At 48.2% G+C, this 19,377-nt stretch overlaps 1 protein-coding gene across 1 annotated transcript in view; it reads right to left on the reverse strand.

Moving 5' to 3' along the window:
• Positions 1-19,377, reverse strand: part of LOC100456069 (voltage-dependent R-type calcium channel subunit alpha-1E) — a 338,487-nt gene that overhangs the window by 56,402 nt on the left and 262,708 nt on the right. The window contains exons 19-24 of the mRNA XM_054524611.2: positions 15,594-16,244; positions 14,881-15,194; positions 12,594-12,753; positions 11,374-11,503; positions 10,602-10,661; positions 9,775-9,881 (exon numbers count right to left, since the gene is read on the reverse strand). Coding sequence (XP_054380586.1) covers positions 9,775-9,881; positions 10,602-10,661; positions 11,374-11,503; positions 12,594-12,753; positions 14,881-15,194; positions 15,594-16,244 — 1,422 coding nt within the window. The remainder of the gene's footprint in view (positions 1-9,774; positions 9,882-10,601; positions 10,662-11,373; positions 11,504-12,593; positions 12,754-14,880; positions 15,195-15,593; positions 16,245-19,377) is intronic.

A 19,377-nucleotide genomic window follows, 5' to 3' on the forward strand; every position in this document is an offset into this window, starting at 1 on the left:
TTAGACCCAAGGACTTATAAACCTTAAATCCTTAATGTGACAACCTCTAAATGTTCGGAGGACAGAAATATCTTCCCCAGCATCTTCTCACATATAAGACAGGGCATATGGTAGGTCAGCCAAACACATCTTTACTCTTTCATATACCAAGCATCTGTGGAGTCCTTAATATATGTCAGGCACTATTCTGCATACTGGATATACAGTTGTGAACAAATGAGGTTGCCAACCTTTTGAAACTTACCTAGTCTAGTAGGGAAGACAGACCTCAAGTAAACAAGCACATAAATAAAAGTATAACTGCAAGCTGCCATAGGAAAAATGAAATCAATTAAAAAATTTACCAAAATAACTACAAAGGTTTCTCTTTCCCCAGGCTACATTTGTCTTAAGAACTAAGGGATAATCTTTCATATCTCTAAGATGTAGGAATAGGGTAGGAGATCAATATATGGGCAGGTGATCTAGGATCACACACCCCAAGCTTCTGCCTTCTGCTTAGCTCAAGTCCTTATCTTGGAGACCTTTCTATCCTGCAGCATCTGAAAAGGTTCTCAGAGGTCATGCTCATAGACATGCATCTTCTGCGGGAGGGCCCGATATTTCCTGCTCCTCCCACACACCTGGATAAAGGATATAATTTGCTCTCTTGAATTAATTTCCCCCCAGAATCCTAGTAAAACATCATGGTATAATTCATTGTATTACCACATATATCATATAATGCATGTTATAATGCAAACTCACCATTGTCCCTTGTTTTGGAAAACAGGGTTCCTTAATGGTACACTCTAATCTTAGCTGAATGTGGCTGCCAAACCACTGGAGGGGGGGGCTATTTGTCACATCCTAACTCCCACAGGTCTGAGCCAGGGATAGCAATCAGACACAGGCCAAAAGTAAAATAAAAAAAAAAATTAGTCATTGCTCTACGCATCTTTCATCAGGTCTCTTACTGCAGAGGAGCCATTGAAAAGCTATGAATTGGAATAGCTGCAGAAAAATATGCTTTCATCCTCAGTTTTGTTAACAGGGGCAAGATATAACCAATTTTAAAATTGCCATTTGAAATGAAGAGAGTACTGAATAACAAAGCCCCGGAGTCAAGAAAAGCCTCAACAATTTAGTCCCCATTAGTTAAAATATAATTTACACATGGACTAGGCCAAAGTACTGCTCCCAAATCCATACATACAAGAGTGATTTAAGCCATTATCAAAGCCAACAAGATCACAAGGAAGACATTTCACCAAACTAAAAGGATGAGCTCTTCAAGTACCTTAATTGAGGCACATTGTTTAGGAAATAATTCACGTGCATTTTACAAATCATTTAAATGTAATTGTTCAATAACACTTTGCTAGTCTCTGCTACTAAATGATAATCAGATGTTTTTACACTGCCTCATTAATAAAATTTCTATCAGTTTCAAAAATTGACTCTAATGTTAAAATCTAAGGACAATTCCACACACTAGGATGCACTGGTCTCACTTTAATTGGGACTCAATTGGGTCACCCATTTTACCATTTATTTTCTATTTATTTGGTAAGTTCCTGGCTGCTCTCCAGCAAAAAAAAAAAAAAAAAAAAAAAAAAAAAAAGACACAGATTTTTCTTGTTTCATCAGTAAAAGACGAGAATTTTCCAGCTCAATTGTCAAGCTGCCCTCCAGATCTTTCATGTGTAATTACTCATCATTCAATGTAATCCTGCTCTTCACCTCCCAGTCCCCTCTTCTCAAACGACATACTCTCAAGTTGATTTCTGCCAGGAATTGATTCTCCTCCCATGAGGGCAGAGCAGGGACATCAGGTTCTAAAGAACCCTTCTGTCCTTTAAGTGCCATGGCTTTCTGCCCTCCCCCATGAGCGGGAATAGCTCAGGGATCTGAAGAATCTCTTGCCTCAGGGAATGGCCAGGCTTGCAGGAGTGAAAGGTAGATGGAGGGGCCATGCCGTGAGGAGCCTCGAGAGTCTCACTAATGTGTCTGGACTATTATTTGGTAGGAAATAATAACTATCATTTATTATACAATTACTAAGTGCTTGGCACTATAGCAGACATTAAATACATTTTACCTTATTTAATGCTTATAGGACCAAAATATTATTTTGAATCCTCATTTACAGATGAAGAAGCAGAGGTTCAAAGTTAAGGCAGTTAATAATAGTGCTGGGATTCAGGCCTAAATATGCCTGACTCTGAAACCTATGCTTTTATTTGTGATGTTAGAGTGCCTTTCAAATGGGAACCACTGGAGGGTTTTAACCAAAGAAGGAAACAGTAAAAGGACCAAGTACTTCCTGATCTCAAATACTAAGCTATCACACTCCCTGTAAACAGTTTAGGATCTATGAGGATTCCTGGGAAAAAAAAGTTACAGATGAAACATCAGGATGGACAAGTTCAGGGATGACCTTCTCCATCTACCCATAGGTCTTGTCTGTCACCAGGTAGAGACAGAAGGATCTGTAGGTTGAGGAGAGATCTATACCAAGCCACTGCTCTTAGCTTACAGGGGTTAATTGCTTGGAGCTAACTAGAACATGATGTGTAAAAGGGCGCTTAACATAATGGAGACAACACTGAACTTCAAATCAGAACACCAAGGTTGCTCAAGAACTGGCTTTGCTACTTACTAGTCAAATGAGTCAGACCAGTCAAACCTCAGGCAATCCACTTCTCAACTGTAAAACAGGACTGTTCAGTGATAAATAAAATAAAGAGTGTGAAAGCACTTTAAAAATTCTAAAGACCCATGGGGAAGTTTCCCCTTTTGCACTGGCAGTGCCTGTCTCTCTAGGATCTGCAGATAAGGATATGTTCATCTGCTTCTGTGAAAATTTTAAATTTACCACTTTGACCTTGTCACTGCTTAGCGGCTGCCATTTGGGGTTTATCTTTCCTCATGGTCCATGCCTCAGCATTTCTTGGGGTCACCCTCGAACCCTCAATCCATTGTTATTCTGCCATCTTTCTTTGTCATGTGACCAGAGCACTAGCTCTATGCTAAGTGGTGCATAATCCTTTCCCTCTTGCACATTGACCTCAACGAGCTCCTCATACACACTCCTGAGAGCCTTTTGCAAGCTTCCTCCTTTGCTATACACAGCACCATACTCAACTGGCAGGTGTTTTTGTCCAAACACTGAGAAGCAGCAGGAGAGAGCAGAGCATCTAACTGCCTCCTAGCAGTTTTATTATTCAATCTGGTGAACAGTGGACTTAGTTGTCTCTTTTGTCTTATTCTAAACATACCCAAAGACACCTCATCTGCTGATCTTTCTAAGAAGGCTTGGAGCTGGTGGAAGTCCACCCAATACACTTGTCCCACTGAAGACTAATTTGAAATGCTAGGCTGTGCCCCTGTGCATGTGAATTAGGAAGGTGGCTGGCATGATCTGTCTTGATGGTCCCCAAGTCCCATTATGAAGTCTTCTGACTCAAGTTACTCTAAAATCTACTTTTAAATCTGGAGGGCACTATGAGGAGTTTCCACTAATCCAGCAGTACTGGGCTCTTCCCATGGTTGTGAAGGCTCACAGGGTGCATTTTATATCTGGGTCTGGTTGGTTGTTGGTTACCATGTGGATGGGGCAATGTTCCCTGATTGGATCATTTCATTTTGTTTGGGTCTGTGGCCATGGCCTGATATCCCATTTACAACCAACCATCTCCCAATTTCATGCTGTTGATTAAAAAAAAAAAAAAATACTTGGGTGTTCACACCCATTGCCTCCATAAGATAAAGGTCTCAAAGTGAATATTCTACAGGCAGTTCCTCGGCAGTACCAATGTCACATGCAGCAGACAACACATTTTCCAGCATTCACTAAAAAATATGCATGCTGAGACTTAATGCCAAGAGTAGGTAGACTGAGGACTTATCTCCTCCTTTCAGACACTCACTCCCTCCATGTGGCTGCCACTCTGTCCCTCCTTACTCCTTCCCAAACTCCATTTTCAAGGCAGCTATGATATAGTAGGAGGCACCTCAAAAGTCCATGGGCATTGATCATCTTTAGTGTCCTTGTCTGGGCACAAAAATCAGATGTAGTCATTCTTGAGGTGACTTTTAAACTGGAGTCTCAGGGAACAACATCCTCCTATCTGCTTACAGTTGGAAATTTCCAATTCCTCTTCAGCTGGCCTCCTAAATCCACAGTTAATGGGCTACTTGATGGCTAAATTTAATTTCAATCCTTCGTTCTCTTCCACAGAATAGGGGAACTGGATGGCCTGTCTGGCTCAGTGGTAAATGGGTCTTCTTTGCATGAAGCAGGACTTCGTCCACTTTTTTTTGCCTCCAAGATTAATGTGCAGTCACTGCTTCGTTTGGGAGACTCCCCTTTCAGTTTGAAAAGAGAGAAGTTCTGTCAAGAAAGAAGTCCCATAGGCAACGCTGGAGGTTTGAGGGGACTGCCTCAGACACAGGCAGGTAGTGAAGAATAGGAGAAAGAAACAGCCAGGTTTAGGGTGAAATGTTTGTCTGTTGTTTCTATGCTGTGCTGAGCATGAGTATGTACAAGCATTTTGGTGCTGAATAGCCACCTCTTTCTTACATGTGCACATTCTCACCTTCTAAAATGCAAAACCCCACAAGCAAATCCAGAACCAGAGGACCATATTCTCGAACTCCCAGCCTTAAACAATCCTTCCACCTCAGCCTCCCGACTCCTTGGGGTTACAGGCATGAGCCACCATGCCCAGCTCCCAGAGGAACATATTATGTGGCTCCTTAGGATCCTTCCAAATCTAAAATTGTCCATGCCTGTGTATATAACTCTGCTGCTACAGCTAGTGCTGAATACATTCAATGGACCTTATCCGTCTCAGTGACTAGGGCAGAGTGTCAAGTGTCAGGAAAGTGACATACTTCAATGAAAAGAATGTAATAAAAGCTAATGTGGGAACTCCAGTTCCTTCTGGCATCAAGAGGCAGATTGACTCATGTTTTTCGTTTCTGGCTAAGGACTGAATAATGAAAGGCCAAGTGCAGCTGTGAGCCAAATCTCCTGAGTGCCAGGGAGTCCTGACCTCACCCCAGGCCCTGCTACTGGCAATGGGAAACTTTGGCGTCAGCCGCCGGAGAGCCTGTGTAACTGACTGATGCACAGGCCATGGTAAATTCCGAGGTGGGGGAGGAGATGGGAGCAGAATTGCTAGTTATTTTTCTGTTAAATCATCTGTGCTGACAAGCAATTATAAGCTGTGAGATGACTACTTAGAATCCAATCCAGGAGAGCTCACCTGCTCATGTGAATCGAGCTAGTCAAGTAACGTGTTGTAGAGCAGTGGAAATGGAGAGGGTGAGGGTCCTGGGTTGGAGTGCAGGTGTCACACACAGAAAGACACACGCACAGGTGTTCTGGTCCTCTCCTACATTTCTCCAGAGATGCTGTCCCTGCCCACCTGTTTGCCCAAGTCATTTCACTAAACATGAAACACATGAAACATGAGGGTTCTGTGAGGTTCATGAATGTAATGTGTAGTGGTTGCGTGACCTCCCTACAAGGCAGCTGACTTTGGTTGGGGAGCAGGGTCCCCCAAAGCAGGGGAATGTGCCTCATGTGCAGATCCCCAGAAATGCCAAGGCTGTAACCATCTTTGCCTTCCCTGCAGGAAGCTGGGAAGCAGCAGCGATGGCAACAGGGTGTGTGGAAACTAGACAAAGCGGTTTCTGGTCCTTTCACATAAAATCACACAAAAGAATCCCTCTTCTTTGGAAAGAAAAAGATAAAAGAGGATGGTTTCATAGATCCAGCCACTCACCAGACTTTTCTTGAAACCTCAAAGTACAGAAGGCACAGCTCTGGACATTTATAGTCAGCAAACACTCTGTCTCCATGTGGCCCAGAAAGTGGGTGTTGTGAGGGCAGTGGAATAACGAAGCCCTGAACCCAACCTTTGCCAAAACTCTGCCCACCTCCCTGCAGGGACGCTGGGCTTAAGGAAGGAGACCTGAGTGTTCTTATAAATGCCTTATAATGTAAAAGTGAATTGGAAAGAACAGAAAAGTTGCAATGTGGGTATCTTTCCATTTATTTTTTTAACCACTGCTCTGCCCACACTTAAAATAAATCCAAGAAGAAAAATAAATAAATGAAAAAATCCCCTTCCCTTCCTCCTCAGAAGTCAATAAAGTTCACCAATGGAATTTTCCAGGTTTACATTATAAACGTTCCCTTAACTTGATGTATGCAGCTGTGGAAAAGAGTCTTCTCTTCAGCCACTGCATAAACAACATATATGTTTGTAGAAAACATATATGGTGGCAGGCACACGCCTCGGCAGGAGGGCTCAGGGGACACCACAGCTTTCTTTGAGAATTCAGCTAGAGGTCATTGCCCCCACTTGGTGAGGGGCTTTGCTCCTGGGAGTTGGGCCAGGGTCTGAGAAGGCTCTGGCTGGGTGGTGGAAGGAATGCCATGTCAGCCTTGGTTTCTGAGGAGCCACAGAAAGATGCTACCATGGCAACCACCAACAGTAGCTCAAGTCTATTAAGCAATAGGCTTCACAGAAGCCTCCTCAGTAAGTCATGGTTCAATTTCAAGAAGGACAGAAAGAGACTGGGACAGGAATAAGGTTATTTGAATGGTGGACATTATGGGGCAAATATATGGCATATGATAACGAAAGTTGTAAACACAAGGAGAGAGATACTTGACAAGCCTGCAGACAACCCCACATTTGGCTTTCTGCTGGCCTGAGCCCCTGACCACGAGGAATATAGGCTCAGTGACTTCTTTCACTCTCTGCCCCAGGCCAGGCCCTCTCTCTGCTGGCAGGTGGGACTCTGGCTAACTCCATCAAAGTCATGGGAGAGCTGAATTCTCTGGTACCATGAATGAGGAAAGGAACAGGGCAGAGTTAGAAAGCATGGGTGCATGAGCGAGAGAAAGCATTACCTGGACCTCCCTCGGCAAATGTGACGAAGGCCAAAGGAGGGGGAGTGGTAGCCTGCTCCATGAGTGGAGAAAGGGGAGAGGGAATGGGCATGGCAATCTTGGGAAGTTGAAGGCAAAGAGAAAATGGATGGAGAAGGGTAGGCAAGTATCATCTATGTTTCAGGGAAAATGAAGAGAGAATTCAAGAAGTGACATGACTAAAAGCAAGTGATGGATCATAACTCTCAATCCATCACATAAGTGTGGACCCCAGAACCAGGAGGTTCCTGGGGGCCCCTGCACTGTACCTGGTCTGAGGACCAACAGAGAGGCTTCAGCTCCGGGGCTGTTAAGGCTTCCCCTGCCACCAGCACCAAAGCCACCACTGCCATGTTTCAAAGGGCACAAAGAAAGAACAAGACAGATGACAACTCTACCGCACATCATCACTGCTCTGGGTCTCAGGAGAGATGTCTGGACTGTGGACAATGGGCAGGCATGCAGGAGCTTCCTCTAAAACACACCTCCTCCCACACTGGCACCAACACGCCAGCCTGGTTACCAGGCACACAGGCATAGGCGAGGGGGGTGTGTATGTATAAAACAACTAGGTCTTGGGCCAGCCTGCACACATCTATCTGTATACATTGCGCATCAATACGTACTTGCTCCTATATTTGGATTTCACGATGTGATAAGAGAATGGAAGGATGAGGAGGGGAATTAACATGTGTTGATTGTTCACATTATATCAGGCCCCATCCTAAGCACTTTACACACATTATTTTATCTGCATTTCAGAGATGAGAACTGAGTTTAGGAGGGTTAATATTTTGCTGTGTGGCTCAAGGACACAAAGCTAGAAAGTAGAGGGGCTGGGATTCAAACAAGGGCCCATCTGGTTCCACAGCCCAACCTTTTCTGCCACTCTGTCCTGTTACGCTAGTGGGCTCTGTTCTTCCTAAAGATGGGGTGGATTCTTTCCTATATGCTTCTATCTCCTTGTCCTTTATACTTCAAAGAGAGACACATGATTTTTAGAGATCAAAATAAGAAGAACGATACAGTGAATAATCTATGCAAATGAATTAGTAAAATGAAAAGGGAACTTGACCTTTTAAAAACCTAAGGATAATATTTATCTCTAACAAAAAAGGTGAGTCTCCTTAGGGCAAAGGCAGACTTTAATCCATCTTTCCAAGAAGACGGAAGAGGAGCTGGAAGTCCCTCTGATGTAGCCAGAGCTGCCTTTCCTTTCATTGCACCATGAGAATCCAGACAGGGCCCAGATGCTTGAGAAAATACCCCATGCTTCTATAAAATTTCCTCAAGAACAGTCCAGCCACATGTGACAGAAAACTTTCTTTTTGTGGGGGGCAAAGGTGACTGCACACAATGGAATTAACATGTGCACAAGGGGACAAGGGACACGAGTTATCTTGATCACCAGCCCATTTTAGGGTTACAAACTATGCTCAATGTGGTTTTCTTTTGAAGGGTCTCTCATGGCTGAGAGAGCAGTGGACACAGTCCACTTCCAGGGTCTGGGAGATCCTACACTCCTAGCACAGCTGGGAGTGTATCCTGTACTTCTCCTTAAGACAGAGAGCCCTCCACTATCCCCATCCCCACCAGGCCACTTGAGAAACATCTCGTAATTTTTATCCCACCTATTTTTCTGCCAGAAAGGATAAGAGACAGAAGCTGACAGTGCTTGAAGGGAAGCTTGGGGAGAAGCACTGTCAGCTTCCCTGTCTTTCTAAACATTGAGAAGGGCAAACCCTTCCAAGGGTGATCTCTTTCTAAATACTTGGAAGGGCAAACCCTTGGAGGGAAAACCACTCAGAAGGGTAAACATATGAAGATACTGTGTTCCTTTTGCAGCTGCCATCAATGACAGCAGCTCCTGAAAGCTCTCCTGCCTCACTACACGGTGTAGCTAACCTTGCTTAGACTAAAGATGAGGCTTCCACTTGTACTCAGAGAGACTTGAGGGATGGCTCTGAGAATTCTGTCGTGCCTCCTGGAAGAGGCTGAAGCTGCTCAGGGTGAACAAGGTACAGACAGAGCCCCGAGGCTGTCATTCATCCTACTGGGGCACTCTACACACTGGGTTAGGAAAAAGGCCCTGAAAGCATCCCATTTCCTAGTTAAACCCAGGAGGGCTAGAAGAGCCCTTTCCTTGGCTAGATTCCACAGGAAATGTCAGAATGTGATTGAAAACTGGCTAGAGCTGGATCCATGTGCAAGGAAAAAAAATCCCACAAATATAATGAACATGATTTAGTTGCCTGAATGGTTTAAGACTGTTTTCCTAGGTATGTTATCAAGGAAAGTCTGGAAAGCCTTTCCTTTTGGAGATTAAACATATTATTAGTTTTGTGCAAAAGCATGGTCCTTGCATCCCTGGAAGAGCTCTCGTTTACACTTGCTATGAACAGAAAACCTCACCATGGCTAGGATTCCGTGATCCTCAACTTTGCTCTACCCTCTGCATCTTTCAAGCTGCTTCCTTGATTGACACACTCAAGAAAGAAAGGGCCCATAAGCTGTTCCTGGGTCCATTGCTGAATGCATGGAAACACTGTCCACACTGTGAGTGCCTGCCCATGCTTACTCGTCTCCAGGAAAGGAATTCCCAGGGCCTCTGACTTCTCCCTCCTGATGCTCCCTACTCCTGCTTCCCCCATTCTGCCACTCAGGTCATGTGAGCTGGAGCTGCAAGGCGCTCAGGAGCTCTGCTGGGGGCGACTGGGGAGCAGATTTCCGGGGGGGCATTCTTTGGCATCACCCTGCATGTTGCATTTCTAGAAAGGGCTTCAAATCAATTGGAGTCTCCAGGAACAGGGGAAGGAAGGGAATCAAATAAGAAAAGAGTTACTTACGCCAGAGCAAAGGCCACCAATGCGCCAACGACCACCACAAAGTCCAGGATGTTCCACAGGTCTCGGAAGTAGGACCCATCCTGCAGGATCAAGCCTTGGTCTATCATCTGCAGAAGGATATGAACAGCCACAGTGAGCCAAGAAAGTATGGGCAACACTTGACCTGAGCTCTGTTCATCATGGCAGTGCCCCCGCTGCCACTATCTCCACAACCAACCCTATGCTAGGACCTGGAGAATGAAAGGTTAGGTCCAGCAGGCTTTCTCCACATAACTGAGTCCTGAGGCCCCCATCTCATAGTCAGCCAGGGTTCGCTAGACTCCTTGGTTGTCACAGAACCCTGCCACATTCCTCCTTTCATTTATGGCTCAGAGCACTGGGCATTGCCACATATGCACAGATGGGTAAAATCCTGGATGGATGAGGCTGGGAACAAGACAGACTATGGAGTGTTGTGGTGGCTGGGACTAGATGAAGCCCAGGAAGACTCATCTCTACCTAGCCCATTGCGTTGGCACACACCCAGGCTCAGCCAAGACAAGCACTGGGGAGGGGAGTGCAGGCCCCAAGCCTGTCTGCACATCTGTTGTCTGCCTCCTACTTGGGCCATGTCCACAGGCCTGCACCAGTATAAACATATCCACGCAGCTGTGTCTTGCTGAGACAGATTTCTTCAGGATTCTGAGGCCAGAGAAGGGGTGGCAGAAGCTCTACTGAGGGCTGCCATTGGCTGGTAGGTGGTAACACTGAGGAAGGGCTCTAGCCTAAGGAGCAGACAGGTGACCCATCTAAACCCAAGAGCCCAGGTTTTCTCTAGAAGTTTTTACCTTTATAACCATCTCAAAGGTGAACACACCCGTGAACACGTAGTCAAAATACCTCAGGACCTGAAAGACACATATGGCGGAAGGAAATGACCATGTGTGGCCAACAGGCTACTACATGAGCTCCTACCTGCCAGGACACATGCACTCATGCACGCCCACCCTGGCCCTCACCCACTGCACCCTCAGAGCAAAGGCTTGGAATTAGAGCCACTAGCTGGACTGAGAGAGAAATGCCAGAAGGAGGGGCATGGGCCCTGCTGGAGCCGTGTGACCCAGTGGCCACTCCTTGGCTGCTCCCTCTCGTTGGCCAGAACTTAGCTTTTTGGGTCTAAATTGCCCACATACCTGTCCCTTAGTTCAGGCTCGGGACCTGAAATCCTTGTCAGCTTCTGTGCTCCTGGCATCCCTCATGTCTCCTGACATATACCTATGGGACCCCAGGAGAGGCCTTGGCCCCCTGTGGTGGAGCTGCAGCTGCCAGCTTCACACACACCATCCATGACCCTATATTAGACCCACATCCAAGCCCATGGGTGGCTGCAGAGCCCTGCAGAGCCCTGGCCGGTTTGGGGCAGAGCCTTGTAGTGCGTTGGGCTGAGAAGGGGCTTGTCTGGGAATGGTTCTTACTTTGCCCTAAGGAACAGGAGTGGGCAATTTCCAACCCTTGCTCATTCCCCAGAAATCTTGCTACCATCTCGGTTCACCTCCAGTGCTGGGATGCGGTGAGCACCAGAGCACTACGGAGGCTGGCACATGGCCCCTGTGTACCCACTTTGTTGCGCTCCGAGTTGGTAAGGACGGGGTCCTCTGCCGCCAAGGCGATGCTGCTGGCTGCGATCACCAGGAGGATGCACATCTCAAAGTAGCGCAGGTTCACGATGTAGTGGCAGGCCCTCCGGATCCTGCGGGCAGTGGGCAAGGCTGAGCTGGCCCACTCCCCACCACGCCCATGCCCTTACTCCTCACTCCCACATACACATATCGGCCCCTTCCAGACAGCCAGGCCCTTGCCAAAGGAAGCCGCCAGGGAGAGCAATTTAATTTCTCAGCCACCACCCTTGATTTAAAGCCCCAGTGGAGGAAGGTAATCAGATTGGTTAGAGGCTGCAGCACGCAAGCCAAGAAACATTATCCGCAGACACATCTGAGCCATGGGGAGCAGCCACCATCAGCCTACCAACTCAGGGCGGCTGCATAGCACCCTCTGCTGTATCTCAATGTCTACTCTCCCACTGTAAGGAAACTGGGACATCCCAAGGAAATTACAAAGAACCAAGAAACATAAAAGAGATCTTGATTCTAAAATTCCTGATGAAAGCAGTAATGAGTTTTCATGAGCCCCAGGTTATTCTGGTTAAAGTAACTGTATTCTATATTCTGCATTCTAGCCATGGATGGCTTACATGCCTTAACCCAGGTTGCTCCCTTCCCAGAGCCCTGCTGGAATGCTCTTCCCAAATTCCATCTTTCCTGAATCTAACCTTCCAGACTCCACTCTGTCACCCCCACTTCATGTCCCTGCCTCTGCTCTGAGTAGCATGCTCAGAGCAGACTATTTCAAAACTCCACATGTAGAGCAGTGTGACCAAAACTCTCAACTCCAACAGGTGATCTGGTCATTCTAGGCTCCACATTCTTGGCTCTATCCACTTCTGGAATATTTGGTGGCACAATCTCAGGTAGATTTCCTTCCTCCCTCCACACTACCTACTGACCAAAGACTGGTAAAGAGTTCCTTTCCAATGACATTTCTCATGCTCTCCTGTTTGATGTTACTCTTTCAGCTATGGGCACAGAGTTCAGAGGCTGACTAACTTACCAACCCACCTCACTTAGGGGGCACCCCAGATGCTCAATGTCTGGCCACACTCCACCAGGAAGGCTTAAGAAGATGGCTGGGCCTCCATCCTTCCTCTCCCCTTCACCCTGCCCTGCCTCACACCTGGCCATTTACCCTAGCACTAAAGAGGGAGCAACGCGAGGGTGGCTTACGGGTTGGTGGTGCTGAAGATGAACATTGAGCTGTGGGGCACCATGGCTTTGCCTGTCTCACGCTTCTCCTTCTTCTGCTTCTTCTTCTCCACCTCCTCCTCATCCTCTCTGATCTCTGCCTCCTTCAAGGGACTGGCTTCCCCATCCGTCTTGTTGCTAACTGCAAGAGGAACACATTGAAATCTTCAGAAACCATGCGGCATGTGAAAATAGCACCATTTGTGTTTAGTTGGGGATGAAAGGAGAGGAGGAGAAAGGGCTCCAGGGATGTCCCTAACAAGGTGCCCTGCAGGCACTGGGGGTATTTACTACCTGACATTGAGTTAAACTCCTCTTCTCTTCTTATTTTTACCCTCCCCAAATGTTATGAGAAATAACCTTTTATGTCATGTAAATGACTATGATCATGTTTCCCCTTTTAAGGTTGAACTTTTACAGTCTGATAAACAACATAGTGTTTCTGTTATAAAATTCACAAGGTTTAGATTTTATATCTAAACTCTGGATTCTTTGTACATACTCACTTACTGAATTTTCCCATCAGTATACCCTCAGTGACATGTATTATTACTCCCATGATACAGATGGGAAAACTAAAGTTCTGGCAATTTAAGTACCTTTCCTAAGGTCATACAGCTAGTATGGGTTCCCAATTCAAAATCCTATAGCCTTTCAGTGAATCACCCTGCAATGGAAGATTTCAAGAAATCATGACTCTGTTTGCAGCAGGCTTTCTGGCTGTGCTTTTTTCGGCCATGATTAATGTGGAAATGAGAATGCAATATTCATGTGAGTATAGGTCCATGACTGCATCCCAGGATTGGGAGGACAAAGGAGCCAGAGGTTGAGGGGACCTCTCAGCTGCTGCTCTGTTTCCATACTCAAGACATGATGTAGGTTAAACTGGCAGGAGGCTGAAGCTGTCACAGTGGAGAAAGGGCCCCAGTCACCCTCGCCCACTGCTCCCTGCTCACTGAATGACTCCACCCTGGAACCCTGTGTCAGCCGTGGACCTCGGTGGTCCTGGCCCATGCCCGGGCCTCCTAAGGAGTAAGTCATAAGAAGTATCCAAAAGCCTTCCTATCACATGCTTTTACCTATGACCAAGACCAAAGACTAGCTTTGGAATTACAACAGAGGGAGAGTAAAGCTTTCTTTATGTTCTTTCTCATAAAAGAAGGCCCAAAACACTTCTTATGTATTAAAGCAAACAAACACCAAAAGAGCTATGGGTCTGGGATCCTGAGACATGCCCAAGTCAACTGAAGCATGCACTGGACATGGGAGATTGCACTTTCTGAAGTAGTAGTGGCACGCTGACTATAGAGAACATGCGGAAATGGAGAGGGAGCCGTGGAAGAAAGAAAAATAGGGAGAGGAAAGATTGTCATGTGAAACAGTAAATACAGAAAAAGTAGAGGAAAACAGCAAGGCTGGAACCCTGTGGTCACAATTCAGTGATCGCGGGGCAGCAGGTGGGATTAATGCAGGGAGAGCATGAGGCCAGAGCAGGGATGGGGTATGGGGTCACAGCAAGGATAGGGTGTGGAATTCATAATGCAGGGATGGGGTATGGGGTCAGGGCAAGGATAAGGGGTAGGATGAATACAGGGATGGGATGTAGGGTCAGGGCAGGGGTGGGGAAGTGCTTTTTTTTTTTTGGCTGTGTTTCCCTTTAGGACATCATTGATTAACATTTGTTGCCTAAGGGAACTGTGATAGGGAGAACTTGTGGCTAAAAGCTCCTAGGAGAAAAAGAGTTGATAAGAGCAATAGAATCATATAAAATATTAGTACAGGGAAAGGCCTCAGAGATCATCTAGCACAATGCTCTCACTTTACAAGTGACAAACTGAGGCCTCAAGAGATGCAGAGATTTTTCCAAGATCACTCAGTGAACAGAGCCATGGTCCACTCCATCAGAGGCTCCCTAACTTGCCGGGGCAGCAGAGCACCTGGGAGACCCCAGACAACACCATCAAATATTCATACACTGAAGCAAACAGCTGAATATCTAACTGGGCATAAAGTCACAAGTGATCACTCTGAAGACTTGAGGGTGGTCACAGGAACAAGCCTGGGGAAATCTTATGGGAAAAATTTAAGATGAAGAGAACGCTAGCTTATTTTTGTTCTGCACACTGGGAGAAAACTGCCACTCATTTTTACTTCTTGAAGGATGATTTACTCCTCCTGGTGGTGCTTTCCATGTGGCTTTATTGGAATGGCCCCAGCCCCAGATGGGATAGGAGGTGGGGGTGGAGAGGAACAGGGACTGTGCTCTCACTGTGCACCACGGTTGAGTCCACCAAGGGGTCCACGTCAGGGATGGCGACGGTGACACTGGTGCTCTTGGTGGTGGCCTTGTCCGTGTTGGCCGTGATGCAGGAGAGGTCGGGCTCGCTCTGGCTGATGACCCGGCCCATGTCTAGCTGCACATTCCCCAGCAGGGCCTGCTCACTGCTGCCTTCCGGCTCCTGCTCCATCAGCACCACGTGCTTCCCCACTGCCAGCTCAGGATGGGGCAGGACTAGGGGGGTGTCAGCCTCATCAAGGCCCCCTGCCAGCCCGGAGCCTCTGGACACCATCAGACTGTTGGTCCTGTGAAGAGAGAGGAAGAGAGAGCTGGTGCTCAGACGCTGTCCCCAAATGGCAGGTGTGCCTGGCACGAGGGGAAGGCGGGGAAGCTCAGGCAGCCTGGAAGGTACAAGGCCACCACTGCCTTCCACCCCATCCAGACAGGCAGAGAGGCGCTAAGACCCACATGCCATGGACACTGCCTTATTCCCGTCCTTCTGTCCATGACCCACTTCCAACAGGCCCTCGTTTTCGGGGGGACGGAGCCCACTGCTTGTTATATTTATTCATACCTCACAAAGTGTGTGTCAGCATCATTTCCACTTTGTAATAGGAGAAACTGGAGCTCAGAAAGGCTTATATTGAGGAACATCTAACAGCAGCCTGTGTGCCATCCATCTGGAAGCCCTGTGACTCACTCACCTCCTTAAATCCTGGGCTCTCTCTTCTTGGATCGTTGGCTCCTTGGCACCATGGTTGCCCCTGAGCTCATGGTCCTTCTCCCCTTCAGTGGGCATGGCTTCATCCAGACTGCGTTCCTGGCTGGCAGACCTGCTCCGGGAGGTCGAGGAGGACTCCTTGCCTTCTGTCCTGACGCGGCGATGCCGGCTGCGCCGCTGGCTCTGCCTGTGCCTGGCCCGGTCCTCAAAGGTCACCACAGCCTCTCCTCCCCCCACCTCCTGCTGAGTCGGGTCACAGTTTCCATGACAGGGCCTGGCCAGCCACGGTGGCTCCCGCTGGCCCAGGGACAAAGGGGTCCTCTGGTTGTCCAGGGCACTGGATCGGTCCCCTCCATCCCCCTTGAGGGACCCCCCGCGGCTGATGCGCTCCTCCTCGAACTTCTCCAGGGCCAGGCCCAGGGCCAGGCCCTCAATGGCCCTGGGTCTCCGATAAAGGCTGGGGTGGGCATTGAGCGGGTTGAGGGGGCTGAGCGGGTTGAGGGGGTTGAGTGCGTTCATGGGCGGTGCCTCCTCCCTGTTGAGGGCCTCCTGGCTGGACATCTGCATGTGCTTCCTCAGCTGGCTGGTACGCTGCTCCCACACGGACATGTGATGCCGACGCCTCCGCTCCCTCCTGCCAAGGGGAAAGGGCAGGGCCACGGTCAGAGCCCGGAAGCTGCAGGCAGGGAGGGTGGCCACAGGGGCCATGTGAGAGGGCAGGACACATGGTGGGGGCAAATGGGAGCGCCCAGGACCTGCAGACAGGAAGCACAGAAAGATGCGAGGAGCAGGCGGGCCACACATGAGGAGCTCATCGGGCAGGTGCCTCCCAGCCCAGGCACTTTCCACTCCAATCCCTGCTTTGTAGTAGCTGAGGGGTGGGTAGGCATCAACCCTGGGAGGAATTCCAAGTCCCCAGGGCCTGCTGGGGCAGCCGTCCACAGGCTTACCACGTCTTCACTCTCCTGCTCTCCTTGCTTTCGGGACATCTGCTTGTACACACTCAATGGCCCTTGATTCAAGGTCAAAGGTTTTTCTTCCTCCTCTCCCCCTCATCTCCCTTCCCTCTCAGGTTACAGCCCGGGATAATGAGGGCTGAAATGGTCAGATACCATTGAAGGGTGAGAAGAGTGCCAGGCAGACTTATTACAAAAAGTCTTGATATCACCCTCAAAAGTAAGAGTGCTAGGAGTGTCTTCCACAATAGCTAATAAAAGCCACAGAAGGCTAAGTGCAGAGACCACCAGCAGCTCATACTCAAAACTGCGATCGAGCATTTCAGCCCAGGGGCCTAGAGGAGCATTCACGGGGCAGCAGGAAATCATGAACATGACAAGTGCAGGAGAGCACAATGGAGAGGGCTCGCTGGGCGGAGGGGGGAGTTACCTCCTCCCTGCGCCTGTGCCTGTGGGCGCACACCTACAAACTGTGAAGGGAACACGCGCATGTACCCACACGCACCCTCGCTGAGGCCCACACATAGCTGTACACAACTGCCTACATGAGAGGTATACCCACCAACACTAACACAACATATACCCACTCACAGGCCAGACTGAAGAGCGAAAAACACACAGGTCACAAAGGTAGACACACGCTGATATAAGCAAATGTTGAGAGGTGCAGAGGGCATATCCACAGATCATGTGAACGGAACACACACACCAAGCCACACACTGACATGCACACCCAGTGCCACTTTGTCTATGGCAAGGACAATGACACATTGTCCCACGCCCACACGTAACCACTCACAAACACGCAAACTGGTACACACATACAGGTGGCTGCTGCGTGGCTCCCACATCGACATGTGGTGTCTTCTCCTTCTGTCTCTTCTGGGGAAGAAAAACGAACAGGTTCAGTTCACCCCAACCTCTAGGAACCTCAAGCCCCACAGCCACCAGCAGATTTCCGGAGGGAGACACGGAGTCCTCTGCGTGGCCATCGGGTCTCCATGTGCCTGCTTGCCTTCTGTAGACTCCCCACATTCGACTCTCCAATGGAGTAACTTTCGATTCCTTGCTATGTGCAAATACATGGATCTAGTTTTTGAAGCACACATGCAGAGGCACACAGGTTATGCCATTTCACATGATCCACAGCTCCAGATGCTCAAACACCATGCCCCACAGGCACGCAAACTTCCACCTACACATCCTTCAGATTCCTATTTTGGAAATCCTGTAGATGTTGCTGAGTAGTTTTCTTCCCCTCCCCTGAATCATTTCTAGGGCTAGCATAGCACATTCATTGGGTGTGGCTCCCCAGCTCATGACTCCCGTAGCAGACCCTGACCCAGCTTCACAAAACATGCAGGGGAGCAAGTGCTCTGCCATGCACGATGTCAAGGCTATGAAGTGGTCCATGGTCAGAGGCAGCACCATCTTTCCGTAGGCCACCATCCATGTACTCCAGGATGTGAGCAGTGACTTCTGCCTTTGAGCAATGCAGAGGCCCTGGCCATAGACCCTGTTCTATATTCAGCTGGGCAGAGCAGAGTATTGACCTTCTTAGCCTTGTACAGAGAAAACTCTCTTCCATATGCATGTTGTGTCCTTACAAACACAAGGTTAGAATGGCAACGTATGAACTGTGCCCGCAAAAACAGACAGGATGCCTGGTAAATAAGCTGTCAGCACAGGTTCAATGCTCACCTAGAGGACAACACATCTGGGCTATCCTTGCAGTGAGCCTGCCCCAGTTACTGGCCTGATGAACTCAGTCCAGCCCAGTGGGCCCTGCTTGGACCTGGGATGTTCACAAATGCTGTTCCTTTCCTGATAAAGCTGATGCCCATCCACGGAGAACATGCTAGGCAAATTAATCCCCCTCAACTGCCATCTTTCACATGTCTGCAGAAGAGCCCCACACAAGGGTGGGACTGAGGGAGCAGAGGTAGTTGGTCTGAGGCCCACTCTGGGTGTCTGGAAGATGCACAGTGCACATGTATGTGGCCACCCAGGAGCACCCACTGATGCAGACATCATTGTGGAGAAGCCTGTGAGCTCCTCAACTGAATACAACCCTCAGCATCAGTGGCCTGCAATGCAACAAGGCACAGGTGGGGGTGGGAGAGCCAAGAAGCACGGGTAGATACAGAAGTAGAAGCATACGCTTTAGACAGGCAGCATGCACACCTGCTAGGAAAAGCACATCACACCATCTATTTGCAAATTCTCAAATATTCAAATACCAGCTATCCAGAAGCATGTGTGTAAGAGTGTACGTACGTGGAAGGATTCTCTCACACACACAAGCATGAGCATTCTCTCTACTCACATATGCACAGATTCAAACTTCCATTCATACCTAAAATCATACAGAGAAGCATCCACATGTCTCCAACTCATATGAATGAGACCTTGTGTACGCCTCACAATAGCCTTGTGGGATAGGAAGGGCAGCTGGCATTCTTCTCATTTCAAAGATGAGGAAATAGAGGTTCTGAGATCGGAGTGGTTGTCTCTCTGAGGTCACAGGGTATATTAGTGAGACAAATATAACTAGCACTCAGGCACTTTGCTTTTTAACAGTGCTTCTCCTGTGTTTCTCCATGGATAGCCATGTTTGCACTTAAAGTGTAGTCTGAAATCAGCAGTTTCGCCTTAACACCCAAGCAGGGCATGAACACCTGAGCAAGGCATATACAACTAAGCAGAGCACACACACCTGAGCAGTGTACGCACACTGGTTCAGGGCACACACACCTGTGCAAAGCACACACACCTGAGCAGGGCACATACACCTGAGCAGTGTACACACAT

The sequence above is a fragment of the Pongo abelii genome, chromosome 1, assembly GCF_028885655.2.
Source record: "Pongo abelii isolate AG06213 chromosome 1, NHGRI_mPonAbe1-v2.0_pri, whole genome shotgun sequence".
In the NCBI taxonomy this organism is placed as follows: Eukaryota; Metazoa; Chordata; class Mammalia; order Primates; family Hominidae; genus Pongo; species Pongo abelii.